We start from the raw sequence: 18,858 nt of genomic DNA, 5'->3' as shown, positions 1-18,858 counted from the left end.
TTTCAGAGTCAAGAGGTTATCCTGGAGACTATTCTCACACATTCTTTAGATATCCCCTTTTCAGTTATGGTGTATCAGAGTGGCTGGAGGGAAGTACCTGAAACTGTAGAGCTGTGTTCCAGTAGTCATGTTTCTTGAAGATGACTGTATAATGATATAGCTTTTGCAATGTGACTGTGTGACTGTGAAAACCTTGTGTCTGATGCTCCTTTTATCTATGGTATGGACAGATGAGTAAAAAATATGGATAAAAAATAAACAAATAATAGGGGGAACAAAGGCTAAAATAAATTGAATAGATTGAAATACTAGTGGTCAATGAGAGGTAGGATAAGGGGTATGGCATGTATGAGTTTTTTCTTTTCTTTTGCTGGAGAGATGCAAATGTTCAAAAAAATTATCATGGTTATGAATACACAATCATGTAATACAACTCATTATATTATGAGCCACTGATTGTACACCACGAATAGAATGTTCGTATTGTATTTTGTTTGTTGTGTACAATAAAAATATTTTAAAAATAAACCAAAAAAAATCATAATGCAAATCTCTGTGCACTGAAGCCACATACTCAAAAAACATCTAGAAATTCCAATTTCATAGATAATACCTATAAAGTTTTTTAGTTGAATGTTAACGTAAGATAATTGGTTTCTAGTTTTTGTAGCTCTTGAAACTGTAAAACAACCCACTGGTTCTTAATTTTCTCACTCTGACCCACCACAGACAAAATCATTTGCATCCTACTAATAATTGTCCAAATTAATTCAGGCTGTATGTAGAATTCACAACTCTATTATTTTACTACGTTAATAAGGATCCATTAATTTCTAACCTTAGCCTGGAATGGAAAAATATTGAGAGTATATTTGAAATCTCAAATGGTTAAGTGAGAAAGGAAAAAAAAAATTGAGGACCCTTACAGCAAGATTACTGACAAAATAAAAATTATAACTACACATATTCTTTCTATCAGATACTACTCGGCTCAAAAGTAGATGTGAAAATGAACATAAAAGCTATACCCATCTGTCATGGTCAGGTTCATGTGTCAACTTGGCCAAATGGTGGTACCTGTTTGTCTGGTTGGGCAAAGTGCTGGCCTGTCTGTTGCGATGAGGACATTTCATAGAATTAAATCATGATCACGTCAGCTGCATCCACAGCTGATTCCATTTGTAATCAGCCAAGGGGAGTGTCTTCTGCAAGGACTGATGCTTAATCTAATCACTGGGAGCCTTTTAATGAGGATTTGGAAGAGACAGGCTCTTCTTCCTGCTTCAGCTGGTGGGCCTCTCCTGTGGAGTTCATCCAGACCCTCCATTGGAATCACAGGCTTCACAGCCTGTCCTGTGGATTTTGGACTCTGAGTTCCCATGGTTACGTGAGACACTTTTATAAATTTTATATTTGTGAGTGTTTCCTGTTGATTCTGTTTCTCTAGAGAACCCTAACTAAGACACCATCTGTGACGGTTCATGTGTCAACTTGGTCAGGTAGTAGTACCCAGTCATCTGGTCAGCAAGCACTGACCTAACTGCTACTATGAGGACATTTCACGGACTTAAATCATCAGTAAGTTGACTGCAACTATGGCTGATTACATCCCTAGTCAACTAAGGAGAGTGCCTTCCTCAAGGAGAGATGTTTAATCTAATTAGTTGAAGGCTCTACAGGAGAAGTAATGACCTGAGCAGTCAGAAGAAGAATTTTCATCTCTACTTTAGCCAGCCAAACTCTCCTAGGGAATTCATCGAATACTTTTATCAGAGTTGCCAGCTTGCAGGGTGCCCTATGGAATTTGGACTTGTGCATACCTCCAGTGGCAGGAGGCACTTTTATAAGACCTCATATTTACAGATATCTCCTATTGGTTCTGTTCCCCTAGAGAACCCTGACTTACATACCATCCTTCAAATTATATTTATATTAGGGCTTCAATTATGGCTTTTATGGGAAGGAAACTGATCAATCACTAACTTTAGCTAATAGAAATAACTGAGAAAGTTGCTAAAAGTTATCAAAAAGTAGCTTGCCTACAAATAACAGAACAACAGTAATACACCACTCAATAGCATCAAATATTTCACATAAAGTATACTTTACTTACCGATCATCAATACTATTTTGGTAATATATATGTAACAATTTGTCCTTGATCCAGGAAATCTGTTTTGCAGCGTCTTTTCCAGCTGCTGACTGTAAAGAATATTTCTTATAAATTTGGGCAAGTCCCATCATGGCTTCTTTGCGCACTCTCCACTAAAAATAAAAACAAAGTTGTCTTATAATTTTAAGATGCTAGCATTATATAAACTTGAGAAAGTCTAGCAGTAGTTTTAATTTTCCTTTCCTTCACACAATATATTTTCTTCAAGTCTCATTTACTAAATATCAATTTACAAACAAGATACTCATGAAAAAACACAATGAACATTAATACAGCAACTACATGTATAAAAATTTTAATACTTTAATATCTTTAACCCATCACCCACCTGTAAAAAAATAAAAGTCAATCATAATTTACACCGTACCCAAAACTGTCAAGGGAAAGCATGCTATCAAATTTTTAAAGGCAAAGATGGAATTCATTGGATAAACTGTGACAAAGCCCTTTTAAGTGCTTTCTAAATTATGGTCTATATTGAGCATACTTATATCTTATCAGTGATTAATAATTCAGATGTATTGAACCTTATCTCTAACTCTAATTCCCCAACTGCTACTTTAAAGAGAATTTAAAAATACAGCATATTTTAACATGGAGCATGTAATATATTCAATTATTTTGGGGGACTCAATTTTCAAATGAATGAACTAAACGACCCTGTTAAGATTATAACATGATGATCAAAAATACACAAAAAAATTGGGGTGACCATAACCCCAACAATACACAAAAATGTAACTCAAATTTCAAGTCTAGCTAATAAGATTGCTTGACGACACAGTTGTTATCCCACACACAATGTAAATTCCCTTTTCTTTCTTTATGCCTTTTGAATATTTAACGTCCCAGTAAAATGTCCAAAAAAGGTAAGTCTAAATCTACCCATTAAACTAAGTTGTTCCAGGTTGCTACAGATTTGAAGAGAAAACCAATTTGTTCCCCCATCCACAACCACCAATATCAAAGAGAGATTTAAAAGATGGAGATGGTACAATCAAACTTATTAGACTGTTAAAATGTTTTAAACTATTTATCTACCCAAGGTCATTCACAGCTACCAAGTGGCCTCTTACTCTCCAAGCTAATCAACCCACAAATAAATATGTCAAAGAAGTGTACCTACTTCCAGGGCCGTCAAGTGCATGCCATGAAGCAAGGAAGAGGGGGAGCAAGTGTCCACAAGACCTTCCCTGAGCTCCTCCACACCCCCGGCACAAGAGCACAAAGGGAAGGAAGGCAGAACCCTCCCCTAGGAAGCTCCGCTGGTGATGCTCACTCACGGAGGAAGGTCCTGAGGACAGACTACTAGCATGCTGCTCTACTGGGTTTGCTCTGGCGAACTGAAAACATCTTCTATTTTCTATTCTGTGGCAATTATACCACCACCAGCTGAAGAACATCAACTCAGACCTAAGTAAACAACAGCCCTGAAAGTGAGAGGAGTGGTCCAACAGGAAACACTCTGTCAGAAACCTTTCACAAAAGGCTTTTACCATCAAAACTGGCGTACAAAAACATCTCACCACCCAGTCACACTAAGAGCTGTCTCGTTTTGTAGGGTAAGAACAAATAATCTTGAAAAACAAAAACTATTAAATATAAAGTAACAAAAAGTAAATCCTTGTCAAAAATGTAATTTTCAACATTAAAATGCCTCCCCCAAGAAAGAACTACTTACATTTAAATTTCGACAGTTTCAAACAAAATGGTATTAAGACTTAAATGTTTAAAATGACAACCTAACCAATAAATTGATATCTGCTTACTTACCCGCTTGTCTAATGTTCTCTCTCTCACAAAATTAAGTAAGTGGTCATTGACCAGAAGAATATCCTTTTTAGCGGCTGTAACTATAGACACAATAACATCGTGTCTAATCGCTTCCTCAGGGTCATGTGACCTCACCTTGAGATACTCTGTAAGGCAAGACAGTTTCTGATTAAAATGGAAACTTCAATAATAAAATGTTTTTTAAAAACTGAATAAAACCTTTAAAAATAAACCAGGACAAAACCAAATCAAAGTAAAAAGCTTTAATGTTTCAATAAAACAAGAAGCCAATTTCTGGAGGAAGGGAAGGAAATCATAATAGAGGAAGTAGTAATACCCCCTACCCCCATTTGGGGGATAGGGTAGTTAAGGAGCTTGAACTATCTTAATTAAACAAACAATATAAACAAACAAAGCACATCAATGTTCAGCATTTCATTTTCATTTCCTTTTTTTTACTTGCATGACTTCAAGTCACCTTGGGAAAAGGCTCAAGGACTCAAGGTTACTAACCCTTACCTAGGGAAATACTGAGTAAACTTATTTGAAAGAATAAAACTGAGACACTAGACACCATGAAATGAGATTAAAATTGTATTATAAATTACTTCTCTTTTGTTTCTCCTACACATTTCAATTAGGGCACAATATTGATTTTTTAATTGTATTAGGTGGATAACTTCACCTATAAATTTCATTTAAAACTATCAGAAGGAACATTACAAATTATGTGTTCAAAATGGGAAGCACTGGGTTGAAGGGACTGAGAACCATTACCATGTGCACTGGTTTGAAATTGCCATGTACTCCAGAATAGACATGTCCTTTAATCCTCATTCAATATTGCTGGGTGGATCTTTTTGACTGTTTCCATAGAGATATGACCCATCCAATTGTGGGTGGTGACCTTTTGATTAGGTAGTTTCAATGGAGATGTGTTTCTACCCATTCGAGGTGGGGTTGCTTACTAGAGCCCTTTAAGTGGGAACCATTTTGGAAAAAGCTTTATAATTAACAGAGGTCACACAGCCAGAGGCCTTTGGAGATGCAGAAAGAAAATGCTCTAAGGGAATCCATTTGAAGAAGCTGATAGAGAACACTAGTAGACATTTTCATGTGCCTTCCCAGCTGACAGAGAATCCCAAACTTCATCAGCCCTTTATTTGGAGTTAAGGTAACTTTATCTGGATGCCTTAGTTTGGACATTTCTATGGCCTTAGAACCTGTAAACTTACAACTTAATAAATTCCTTTTTTAAAAGTCATTCCAGTTCTGATATATGGCTTTCCGACAGCTTTAGCAAACTAAAACACCACTAGTGTAAGGTTCAGAGGCAGAAATGGAGCTTCCCCCAGGGTAGCAACCTGCTGCTCAGGCAGCGGGCCCCTGGAATTTTAAATGGGATAGAGTATGTGGGATTCCAAGAAAATCACATAATTAAAGATCTGAGAGAAACTGATAAAAAGCGAAGCCTAACATGTCGAAACAACAGTAAGGATTACTTTACTATAGCCTTTATACGGTTTTATCCTTTCCTCCAACAATGAAAATTTTAGGTCTGCCACCATATTTCACGTAGGGGAGAAAGAAAACAAAAATCTTCTGAGAATGAGATAAGCAGGAAGGAAAGAGCCCTTGTCTGCAGTAACAGGACTCAGCAGTTAAAATATGAGAAGAAATAAACTATAAGGCCACGGAGAGAAAGAAAAGGAAAGCCAACGTGGTCTAAGAAGGAAGGGCTACATGGAAGGGGATTCCCCACACTACCTCTCTCCCCTACTCTGTGTAAATCCTTTGAGACCTGTGTGATCTAACATGAAGCAAGTTCAAAGAAAAAGTAACTCTATTTAGCAAAGTACAAATTAACTTGTGCTATACATTACCACATGTAAAAAATAAAAAGCACTTACTGAGGTCTGGTTTTAATTAAGTGAAAATAATTATATAAGTATTTCAGTGGGAAAACTCAAAATCTAAAATAGAAGTATAAGAATACAATGAAGTTTATGAAGTATTATAACAAAGTACTATAACAAACTTAGGTATTGGGTGGGCCACAGTGGCTCAGCAGGCACAGTTCATTTCCCGGTGCCTGACCGTGCAATTAAAAAAAAAAAAAAAAAAAAACTTAAGTATTATAAATATTTTCCTTTTGATCATCTCACTAAAAACATCTAGAGAAAAATGACCAAAAAAAAAAAAAATCCAAACTGTTTTCTTGTTGTCTCTCACCTATTCTTGGTTCTTCATGGTGTCTCTCTCAAATAATTTTAATTACAATTACTTTATCTTTAAGTAGCTTGAACAAGTTGAAATAATTCAGCACTGAATAATTGTTCACACTGCTCTTAAACTTTTGTAACTAATCAGGTGAAAAAGATAGTTCACTATTCAACAAGAAAGGGGGAGGCAGGGTTCAGCCCAGGTGGTGGCTCTCATTCAGACAACTTCAACCCCAAGGACTGGGATGTCAGCAGCAGTTTCAACCTACAAAAAGCAAAGACCAGCCTGTCTCAAACATTCAGCAGTTTCAACCTAAGAAAAGTGGAGTTGAGTCTGTCCCAAACCCATTCCCAGCAGGGGAGAAAAGAGGACTGCTGGAGAGACCTGTAACTTTTCCAGTCTACAGGGAAGGGGGCAGCTCAGCCAACTCTCCCAAAAAAATAAAAGGAGGGGGGATTCAGCACAGGTGGGGACTTATATAGAAAATTCAGACCCCAGGAACTGGAAGCCAGAAACAGCTTAAGCCCACCTTCAGCCTCAGCTTCAGTGTCTGTCTCAACCACACCCCTGGCAGGGACAAAGTCTACTGAGAATTAAAGGCTCTACATCACTTTGCACCAGTGGGGAGCTGTGGGCTGATAAGCACCACCTGTGCAGGACAGGAAATGAACAGTCAAGAGGCTCCAGAGGAAAGTCAGACAACCTACTGGGTCTGATCCCCAGGAAACCTTGATACCGGTTACATCCTCTCCTGAGACCTGGGCCTGCCCTATCTAGGAAAATTTGATTGGCACTGATCATATCTGGGGAGAATTTCCTCAAGAAAAGATTCCATACTTGCAGAGTAAGAAAGAAAAACATGACCTGGAAAATTCTGATCAGTTAAACAGAAGCTATACTAGAGGTCTGGAATAAGCTGAACTGAATGTCAAAGATCAGGTAGAGAACAAAACCAATAAACAAGAAAACATCACGTAAATGAGAGAAAATGACCTCCAGAATAAATGGATCAAGGAAATCAGATGCCTATGCACCAACAAAAAATTAGTCATATTAGGAAAAATGAAGATATGCCCCAGTCAAAGGAACAAACTAACACTTTAAAGGCAATACAGGAGTTGAAGCATCTAATTAAAGATGTTAAAACAAATGTTCTAAATCAGTTCAAGGTGTAAAAGGAAAATGTGTCAAAAGAGATGAAGGATATGAAGAAGACACTGGGTGACTATACAAAGGAACTCAAAAGCTTGCAAAAACAAACAGCAGAACTTATGGGAATGAAAGGCACAATTAGAAGAGATGAAAAACACAATGGGGACATGCAACTGCATATCTGAATAGGCAAAGGAAAGTATTAGTGAACTAGAAGAGAGGAAATATGAAATCCTTCACGCAAAAAGATAGCAAAAAGAATGGGAAAATATAAGCAGGGTGGGTCTCAGGAACTGAATAACAGTATGAAACGTACAAATATTGGTGTTACAGATGTCCCAGAAAGAGAGGAGAAGGGAAAGGAGGCAGAAAGAATAATGGAGAAAATAATCCCTGAAAATTTCCCAACTCTTAACAAAAGATACAAAATTACAGGTCAAAGAAGCACACCAGTCCCAAACAGAATAGATCCAAATACACCTACTACAGGACACTTACTAATTACATTGTCAAATGCCAAAGACAAAACAAATTCTGAAAGCAGCAAGAGAAAAGCAATCCATCACATACAAGTGAAACTCAAGAAGATTATGCACACTTCTCAGCAGAAACCATGGAGACAGGGAAGCAGTGGCATGATATATTTAAGATGCTGAAAAATAAAAACTACCAACTAAGAATTCTATCTCCAACAAAACTGTCCTTTAAAAAATGAGGACGAGTTTAACATATTTATACATAAAGACACAGAGAAAATTTATTAACAAGAAACTTGCTCTACAAGAAATACTAAAGAGAGCTCTACTGGCAGATAGTAAAAGAAAGGAAAGAGAGGCCTAGAGAAGAGTGCAGAAATGAAGACTATCAGGAAGGTAAACAGAAAGAGAGGAAACAAAATCAGATACTACATATAAAATCAAAAAGACAAAATGGTAGAAGAAAGTACTCCGTTACTACTTAATAACATAAAATGTTAATAGATTAAACTCCCCAATCAAAAGACACAGACTGGCATGCTATCAACAGGAGAATCACTTCAGACCCAAGGACAAAAAGAAGTTGAGAATGATAGGCTGTAAGAAAGATATTTCATGCAAACAACAACCAGAAATGTGGGGGTAGCTATACTAATAATATCAGACAAATCAGATTTCAAATGTAAAACAATTAAGAGAGACAAAAAAGGACACTGTGTATTAATACAAGGGATAATTCATCAAGAAGACATAACAATCATAAATATTTATGCACTGAACCAGAGTGCCCCAAAATACATGAGGCAAACACTGAGAACAGCAAAGGGAGAAGCAGACACCCCCTCTCATCTACACAGAGGATCAATAAGGAAACAGATATTGAATAGTATGATAATTGGACTAGACAATAGATATTTATAGAACACTACACCACACAACACCAGGATACACAATTTTCTCAAGTGTTCATGGATCATTCTCCAGAACAGACCACGTGTTGGATCACAAAGCAAGTCTCAGTAAATTTAAGACTGGAATTATACAAAACATCTTCTTGTTTCATCACGGAATGAAGTTTGGAAATCAAAATGGAAAAATCATATACATGATCATCTCGACTGATGCAGAAAAGACATTTGACAAAACTCAGCATCCTTTCTTGATGAAAACACTTCAAAAGATAGGAAAGAAGAAACTTCCTCAACATGATAAAGGGAATATATGAAAAAAACCCACAGCTAGCATTTTACTCAATGGGGAAAGAGTGAAAGCTTTCCCTCTAAGATCAGGAACAAGACAAGGATGCCCACTGTCAACATTTTTATTCAACACTGTACTGGAAGTTCTAGGCAAGAAAAATAAATAAAAGGCATCCAAATTAGAAAAGAAGAAGTAAAACTTTCACTGTTTGCAGATAATGTGATCCTATATGTAGATAATCCCAAAAAATCTGCAGCAAAGCTACCAGAGCTAATAAATGAGTACAGCAAAGTGGCAGGGTACAAGATCAACAAACAAAAATCAGTAGTGTTTCTATATACTAGTAATGAGCAATATGAGGAAAGAAAAAAATTCCATTTACAATAGGAACCAAATAATAAAATATTCAGGAATAAATTTAACCTAGGACATAAAACATATAAACAGGGGAGAAGGAGGAGGTGGCGGCGAATCACTTATAAATGGCGCCGAAGCAGGACCCGAAGCCTAAATTCCAGGAGGGTGAGCGAGTGCTGTGCTTTCATGGGCCTCTGCTTTATGAAGCGAAGTGTGTAAAGGTTGCCATAAAGGACAAACAAGTGAAATACTTCATACATTACAGTGGTTGGAATAAAAACTGGGATGAGTGGGTTCCAGAGAGCAGAGTACTCAAATATGTGGACACCAATCTGCAGAAACAGAGAGAACTTCAAAAAGCCAATCAGGAGCAATATGCAGAGGGGAAGATGAGAGGGGCTGCCCCAGGAAAGAAGACATCTGGTCTGCAGCAGAAAAATGTTGAAGTGAAAACAAAAAAGAACAAACAGAAAACTCCTGGAAATGGAGATGGTGGCAGTACCAGTGAGACACCGCAGCCTCCTCGGAAGAAAAGGGCCCGAGTAGACCCCACGGTTGAAAACGAGGAGACATTCATGAACAGAGTTGAAGTTAAAGTAAAGATTCCTGAAGAACTAAAACCATGGCTTGTTGATGACTGGGACTTAATTACCAGACAAAAACAGCTCTTTTATCTTCCTGCCAAGAAGAATGTGGACTCCATTCTAGAGGATTATGCAAATTACAAGAAATCTCAAGGAAACACCGATAATAAGGAATATGCTGTTAATGAAGTTGTAGCAGGGATAAAAGAATACTTCAATGTGATGTTGGGCACTCAGTTGCTCTACAAACTTGAGAGACCACAGTATGCTGAAATCCTTGCTGATCACCCTGATGCACCCATGTCCCAGGTGTATGGAGCGCCACACCTTCTGAGATTATTTGGTAATATGCCATTAGAAAGCACAATTCAACTTTTTTTCTTTGGGCCTTTAGTAATCTAATTTTTTTAATCTAAGTGAGTGAGAGATAAATAATTTTCTAAAAAAAAAAAACATATAAACACAGAAAACTATAAAATATTACTAAAAGAAATCAAGGAAGACCTAAATAAATGGAAAGTCATACCATGTTCATGGGTTGGAAGACTAAATATAGTTAATATGTCAATTCCACCTGTGACAGTTAGATTTCGGTGTCAACTTGGCTAGGTAAAGGTGCTTAGCTCTATTGCTGTGGACATGAGTCAATGGCATGTGAACCTCATCTGTTGCTGATTACATCTGTAGTCAGTTAGGAGGCGTGCCTGCTGCAATGAATGAGGTTTGATTTAATTGGCTGGTGCTTAAATGAGAGACTCAATGTAGCACAGCCCAAGCAGCTCAGCATACCTCATCTCAGCACTCCCAGCTCAGCCCAGGCCTTTGGAGATGAAAGTAGAAAGGAATCACCCCAAGGAAAGTTGTTGGAACCCAGAGGCCTGGAGAGAAGGCCAGCAGAGATTGCTCTGTGCCTTCCCACATAAGAAAGAACCTCAGTGGAAAGTTAGCTGCCTTTCCTCTGGAGGCATATGTCAACTAAATAAATTCCCTTTTATTGAAAGCCAATCCGTCTCTGGTGTGTTGCATTCCAGCAGCTAGCAAACTAGAACACTACCCCAAACTGACTTATAGATTCGAGGCAATACCAATTAAAATCCCAACAACTTACTTTGCAAAAATAGAAAAACCAATAATCAAATTTATTTGGAAGGGCAGGGTGCCCCAAATAGCAAAAAATATCCTGAGAAAGAAAAACGAAGTGGGAGGTCTCACTCCACCTGACGTTAAAGCATATTATAAAGCTACAATGGGCAAAACAGCATGGGTATTGGTATAAAGACAGATACACTGACCAATGGAATGGAACTGAGTGTTCAGAAATAGACCCTCTCACCTATGGGCAAATGATTTTTGATAAAGTGGTCAAGTCAACTCCACTGGAACAGAGTAGCCTATTCAACAAATGGTACCTGCAGAACTGGATACCCACATCTAAAAGAATGAAAGTCTGACACCTTATACAAAAATTAACTAAAATGGATCAAAGACCTAAATATTAGCATACAACCGTAAAACTTTTAGAGGAAAACATCTTAAAGACCTTGTCATAAGAGATGGTTTCCTAGGCCTTACACTCAAAGTGCAAGCAATGAAAGAAAATGAAGTGGAAATAGATAAATGGGATCTCCTCAAAACCAAATACTTTCGCATGTCAAAGGCCTTTGTCAGAAAAGTAAAAAACAGAAGCCTACACAATGGGAGACAATGTTTGGATGCCACATACCAGATAAGGATTTAATTTCCAGAATATACAAAGAGACCCTACAACTCAACAATAAAGACGAACAACAAAAAGACAAAAAACAATTTAAAGGGGCAAAAGATATGGATAGACACTTTACCAAGAAGGAAATACAAATGGCTCAAAATATAAAAAGATGCTCAACTTAACAATTAGGGAAATACAAATCAAAACCACCATGAGATATCATTCACAACTACTAGAACAGCCATTATCAAAACACTACACTTATCAAAAACACTGCACTTGTAGAAAACTACAAGTGCTGAAGAGAATACAGAGAAAGAAGTACACTTATTCACTGTTGGTGGGAATGCAGAATGGTGCAACTGCTCTAGAAAGCAGTTTGGTGGTGCCTCAGGAAGCTAAATATAGAACTGCTATACGATCCAGCAATCCCATTACTAGGTATATACCTGGAAGAACTGAAAGCAAGGACATTAACAGACATTTGCAAATTGATGTTTATACTGGCATTATTTAAGATTCCAAGAGATGGAAACAGCCGAAGTGTCCATTAATGGACGTATGGATAAACAAACTGTGGTATATACATACTGTGCTGGTTCGAAAAGATTTATGTACCCTAGGAAAGCCATGTTTTAATTCTAATTCCATTTTATAAAGGCAGCCGTTTCTTCTAATCCCTATTCAGTACTATATGTTGGGAACTTTAATTACCTTATCTCCATGGAAATGTGACTCAATCAGTGTGGCTATTAAACCTGATTAGGTAGAGAGGCATCTCTACCCATTCCAGGTGGGTCTTGATCAGTTTACTGGAATACTATAAAAGAGGAAGCATTTTGGAGAAAGGACGAGATTCAGAGACCGCTGAGAAGAATGACATAGCCACAAGAAGCAGAGAGTCCATCAGCCAATGACCTCTGGACATAAAGAAGGAAAATGCCTCCTGGGGAGCTTCATGAAACAGGAAGCCAGGAGAGAAAGCTAGCAGATGATGCCAGGTTCACCATGTGCCCTTCCAGCCAAGAGAGAAACCCTGAATGTGCTCACCATGTGCCTTCTCACTTGAGAGAAACGCTGAATTTCATCGGCCTTCTTGAACCAAGGTACCTTTCCCTAGATGGCTTTGATTGGACATTTTTACAGACTTGTTTTAATTGGGGCATTTTCTCAGCCTTAAAACTGTAAACTAGCAACTTATTAAATTCCCCCTTTTTAAAAGCCATTCTGTTCCTGGTATACTGCATTTCGGCAGCTACCAAACTAGAACACATACGATGGAATGTTATGCAGCTGCAAGATGGAATAAAGTCATGATGCATGTAAAAATGTAGATGAACCTTGAGGACATTATGTTGGGCAAAATAAGCCAGAAACAAAAGCACAAATACTGTATGGTCTCACTAATATGAACTAACTATAATGAGCAAACTCTGATAGTTAAGGTTGAGAACATAGGTTATAAGGAGATAGAACGAAGGTAGAGACGCTGAAGGAGTATAGAATGTCTAACAGGATTGATTGTAAAGATTCAGAAATGAATGGCACAATACTGTGTGATGGTAGCACAATACTCTAAGTATAATGAAAAGGCTGAATGTGAGTATGGCTGAAAGAGGAAGGCTAGCAGAATGTATGACAACAGAAGGAGAGATAGAGGATAAAAACTGGGACTGCACAATTTAGTGAAAGCTGGTGTGGTCAATGATGGTGATTAAATGTACAAATATAAGAAAGTTTTCACGTGAGGGAGAACAAATGAATGTCATCATTGCAAGGTGTTAAAAATAGGATGGTATATGGAAAAAATATAATTAATGCTAACTAGGGTCTACAGTTAGCAGTAACATTGTAATATTCTTTCATTAATTTTAACAAAGGCAGTACACCAAAGCTAAATGTCAATTAGAGGGAGATATAAAGAAGGTGTATGGGATTCCTGTTGTTTTTCTTTTTCTTTTTGTTTTTTGTTTGTTTCTTTTTACTCTTCTTTCTTTGCGAAAAAAATGGAAGTGCTCACATACAGATTGTATTGGTGAATGGAAAACTATGGGATTATAAGTAATAAAATAAACACAAAAATTATAATAATAAGGGGGATAAGGGATATGGGACGTTTTGAGTTTTCGTTTTTTCAGTGTAATGAAATTGTTCTAAAATTTATTTTGGTGATAAATGGATAATGGTTTAATGATACTGTCATTGATTGTATACTCTGGTTGGATTATATGGGTGTGTGAATATATCTCAATAAATTGCATTTAAAAAGTGAGGGAAGAGTATTAGTAGAGGTAGCTAGAACAGATTAAAGGGTTTAATAAAACGGACATTTTAGTTTAAAAAACAGACTACAAAATGATGTATTTACGATTTTCTCACAAGGAAGTAGTAAGACTGAAGAAGCAACAGTGAGCAAAAGCTTAAAAGAAAGCCATTCAAAATGTACTAAAAGTTGGGAAGTCTTAAAAAAAGAGCAAATAATTCAACAACTAATACAACCATGGAACAATGGGAGAGTATGATCAGATTTAAAACTTTCTAGGGACCGTGATTGCTCAGAAAAAAGCCAGAGTTCTAATTAACTTTAGACTTCATTAACCACATAGGCAGTGAAAACACAAAAAGATTTTAATTTCAAAGTGTATGAAAAAGGGAAAAATGAGAAGAAAATTAATCAATCCAACAAAAGGGAAGAAAACAGATAAAAAGCAAGAAGCATAATAAATAGAAAATATAAAACAAGACAATAGAAAGAAATTCAACTACATCAATAAAATGCAAATTATACCATTTGAAAAAATTTTAAATACATGACAATACTCTATAATATGTGGACAGATAGACATGTGGTATATTTACACAAATATGAACAGGAAGCAAACCAAATTCAGCAGAGTAAAAGGAGAAGAGTTTGTGAGACATTTCAACAGTTACCTATACTGTTTTTTTCTTCAATCTTTGAAGCACATAAAGCAAAATGTTAACATTTGTGGGGAGGACACAGTGGCTATTAAATCAGTCTATATTTTCTGAATTATTCCATCATTTTAAAAAACTTTAACAGAATAGTACAATCAGATATATGATGCTCTTGTTACCATAAAAATACAAAGTTCTGAGCTATACTATGCTAACACATATTTTGGAAAAGTTACCTCCATTTAGCATGGTTAAATGCGTTTAAAAGTCACTGGTCTCATCTAATTTTTAAAATACTCAACAATATTCAAGACTTATAATCTACTCAAAGCCAAGACCTGCTCAAAACCAACTAGCTAAGATATTTTAGAACTAACAGTGCCCTGGGAGACACCAACTTTCTACAGGTGCCTATGGACACAGCAAATACAAGCCTGCAAACATTCTAGCTCCAAAATGAACTCTCCACCTATCACAATAATAACAAACTTTTTTTTTCCTATAAAATGGATTTTTTTGGCTGAGGACCATTTAAGAATATTTGCTGCTGCATGTTTATAGTACCTGTCAAGTCCTTTGCTAAATCAGGGTGGTTCATGAGGCAATGGCTAGCAAATTTCACACATTCCAGGCGGATTGGTACATGGATATCATTAAATCTGGTAAAATATAAAGGCATACAGTGATGTTTACAGTAAGAGAAAAGGTAAGTATTTAATTTACATTCCACACTTATTTCTCTAGTTTAAGAAAACACAATTTATGTAGGAAAGTTCAAAGTGGAGTCAGACATTTTGAAAATGTTTTTGATATACTATTATGTACAAATGCTCTGAAACCTCTAAAACTAGGCAATCTCCTATGAGAACTACATAATTTTAAGGAATCTTTTAAAACATGTTCAAGCAAAATACATTTGGCTCAAATATAAGTAGTAGTATGACAAAAGTGTTTCTATGGTATATTATCAAACTTACGTATATATGTGTTTGAAAAGAAAACTTTCCCTCAAAATATTCTTTCTTAAATATAGAGCATTAACAATTTGGCAGATCTTACATGTTACTTCACAATACAAGATTCTAAAATTGTATCCAGTACAATTTTACTCCTATCCAATGAACCATTATTACAGTTCCATTAGTATAGTATAAAACCAATCTTTATATTTCATCCATAATTATTTCAGAATATATCTCTAAAAACAGACCACTATCACATTTTTAAAAATTTTAAAGCCCTTAACATCATAAAATACCCAGTCTCAAATGTCAATGTTTTTAGTGTTTTCTTTTTCAATTAGTATCTGTGACGGTTGGGTTCAGGTGTCAACTTGGCTGAGTTGTCTGGTCAGGCAGGCACTGACTGGCTTAACCATTACTACAGTAGGCTAATAAACCAGAAGGTGGTTTATTAAATCAGTTGATTGCAGCTGTGACTGATTACGTCTATGATCAACTCCAATAAACGAGATAATTCAATCAGCTGAACTTGATCCAACTGGTTGAAAACTTTTAAAGGAGGAAGATAATTTTCACTGCTTCAGCCAGTGAGCCTCCCCTGTAGAGTTCATCGAGACCGTTCATCGGAGTTGCCAGTCTAGTGGCCTGCCCTACAGATCTTGGACCCTTGAATTTCCACAGTTGCATGAGATATTTTTATAAATCTTATACTTACAGATATCTCCTGTTGGTTCTGTTTCTCTAGAGACCCCTGACTAAGACAGTATCCAAATAAGATGAAAACACTGATATTGGTTGCTATGTCTTTGGAGTGTCTTTTAATCTTAGGTTTCCCCTACATCACTTTATTTATTTCTTGTAATTTATTTGCTGGAGAACTGTGTGTGTATTTGTGTTTTTGTTACAAACAACCAGTTTGGATTTTTCCTGTATCACTGTGCATCCCACTCTTTACAATTCTGATCTCAATTGACATGGTTCACTCTGTCCTATAGGCGGCATGCTGGTAGGTAGACCTACAACCTTGATCAAATTCAGGTTCAATTATTTAAGCAAAATTTTTTCATAGACTGCACTGAGTGTAGGTGACACTGAGTTCCTCCACAGGAATCACATGCTGTCCAGCTGCATCATAAGCACCGATATTCCAAAGCCTAGATACCTATGTTTCATTATAGACTTTAACATACTGATTTTTTTAAAATCTTTTTAAACTGTCAATAACAACAATAAAGTGAAGGCAAGATTTTTCACTCAATATTTTCCTAAGTCTTAATTTTGTGAAATTAAAGGGTTCCTAAACCTTTTATCACCCAAAACTGGAAGAAACAGGATTTAGTATTATAAGGAGAAAAAAAAGTCTTCAAAATTGGCACCAAGTTACTCATAAAAGTTTCTGATTAGAAAAAAATATCAGTTCTATGAAGCAGATTCTTCTCCCCAAAAAGGTTACTTGAATGTTTTCAATCCAGGTATTCATTCTCTGTGTGCATTATCATTTCTCAAACTAAACATGAGGCATAAAGCCATAATAAGTAAATATAATAAGAAGTATTTTTAAATAATCTACTCCTGAAAACTGGTGATATTGTGAGTTTTATGTCATTAATGTTAAAATGAAAAAGTACAACATAATTAAAAGGTGACCTATACCTTTAAATTTGGATTTTTCCCCATAAAAACCTGAAACACCAAGTCTGGCTAATCCAGGTCCTGCACATTAAATGGTTATATATCAAAATGTTTTTCTTTTGACATATTAGTTTAAAAAGTTTAAATTTAATTGTATAATTTAAATAAGCTTATAAAACATTTTGCTCAATTGCTGAAGAACTTTCCACTGTATTTAAGGGGAAAAGTCTACAAATCAAACTCAAAATAACAATGAGCTAATATTTATTAGCTTAATTTACCTCATTAAACATTATTATTGAGCAAAACAGCAGCCAGGAAATTAGGCTAAGAATTCAGAGCTTAATCATTTGTAAAAGTTTACATCTTCTTTAACAAACTAGAACGAGACCCAAATAGTTTTAAAGAATCATAATCATAAATAGTTCTGTAAGTGAAATGCAAGGAAAAGTACAATGTAAATATTTCAACACAGAGAAAATAGAGTAAGAGTCTAATAAATCCTATTCGTTTGTGTGTGTTAAGTGTTAATGCATAATCTGTTATAGGGATCATTTGAGCAAGGAAAATATCCTCCTTTACCCTCAGAGTCAAGGTAGGTTTTAGCCAGGCTACCTGTAGTGTGTTTTTATATTTTCAAGGTCAGAGAACCCTTTGAAAATCCGGAGCCCCTCTCAGACTAAAGTGACATATGCAAATACACTCAAAATAATGCAACCAACTTTAGGTGACTTTTAAATCACTAAAATCATACAAGGAACTTGGGTTCATTTCTTTTAATACTGAGAAATACAGAAAGAGAAGGAGGAAGAATATTTTTTATTCATTCACTGGATATCCTTATCCTTTCAATATCCCCAAATAATCCAATTAAATACTATTTTTTTGTATAAGGGCTATACATCACAACGATGTTTTCTTATTATCACTGGTTTTCAATAATACATTTTAATTTGATGGCATTTACTATGTGAGATGGCATTTTAAATGTATTATCTTTTAAAAAATTTTGAGGACAAAAGATGAAAAGAAAAAGGGGAATCAGAAACAGGGCCAATCACTATCAGCATTCAAAAATTTCAACATACAAAACCTTTAATTTTTAGGATTTCAGACAACAGCAGAACAAACTCTGTTATTTAAATGTAGATAGTGTTTTTAACAATAATATAGGTAGATATATAAACATATATTACTTTTTAACAGAAACTTAAAGGTATATACCTGCCCAAGTAGCACTGCCAAAGTGGTTTGTTTTGAGACGCCAATTCGGAATCCTTTGCCCCAAACATTTTTGCCAGGAGTTTAACAACTTGCAGGCGTTCCTCATTGTCATTGCTCTAAAACAAAACACAGCCACAGCTTACAGCCACGAAGGAGATGAACTCAGAATAAGGCCACCCATTTCCCCCGTCCTCAGATTCCACAGAAAACCTTCCACGAACATTAGAGAAATTATACTTAAAAATGTTCCCTAAACTTTTCACAAAATTAAATGTTAACTTAAATACTCTAACCATCTCAAATTACACTAAAACAGTACCCCCGACATGACAACACAACCCAAAAGTTTGGTTAAATGTTAGAGCACCCTACTCCCCACCCCTGCCCTCAAATGATTGAGACATATTTTCACTCAGTTGAATTTTAAAACTAACTGTTACAAAACCTACTCAGGACCCTTGGAAAAAATATTTGT

At 36.0% G+C, this 18,858-nt stretch overlaps 1 protein-coding gene and 1 pseudogene across 6 annotated transcripts in view; one reads left to right on the top strand and one right to left on the bottom strand.

Annotated features, from left to right (window-relative positions):
* Positions 1–18,858, bottom strand: part of PDS5B (PDS5 cohesin associated factor B) — a 226,461-nt gene that overhangs the window by 125,326 nt on the left and 82,277 nt on the right. For all 6 annotated transcript variants that reach the window (XM_077159007.1, XM_077159008.1, XM_077159005.1 and 3 more), the window contains exons 9-12: positions 18,384–18,499; positions 15,130–15,224; positions 3,947–4,092; positions 2,114–2,265 (exon numbers count right to left, since the gene is read on the bottom strand). In XM_077159007.1, the coding sequence (XP_077015122.1) occupies positions 2,114–2,265; positions 3,947–4,092; positions 15,130–15,224; positions 18,384–18,499 (509 nt within the window). The remainder of the gene's footprint in view (positions 1–2,113; positions 2,266–3,946; positions 4,093–15,129; positions 15,225–18,383; positions 18,500–18,858) is intronic.
* Positions 9,450–10,377, top strand: LOC143681727 (mortality factor 4-like protein 1 pseudogene; annotated as a pseudogene).

The sequence above is a fragment of the Tamandua tetradactyla genome, chromosome 4 (assembly GCF_023851605.1).
Source record: "Tamandua tetradactyla isolate mTamTet1 chromosome 4, mTamTet1.pri, whole genome shotgun sequence".
In the NCBI taxonomy this organism is placed as follows: Eukaryota; Metazoa; Chordata; class Mammalia; order Pilosa; family Myrmecophagidae; genus Tamandua; species Tamandua tetradactyla.
Note: the sequence above shows the minus strand (reverse complement) of the source record. Positions and strands in the feature narration are given on the sequence as shown.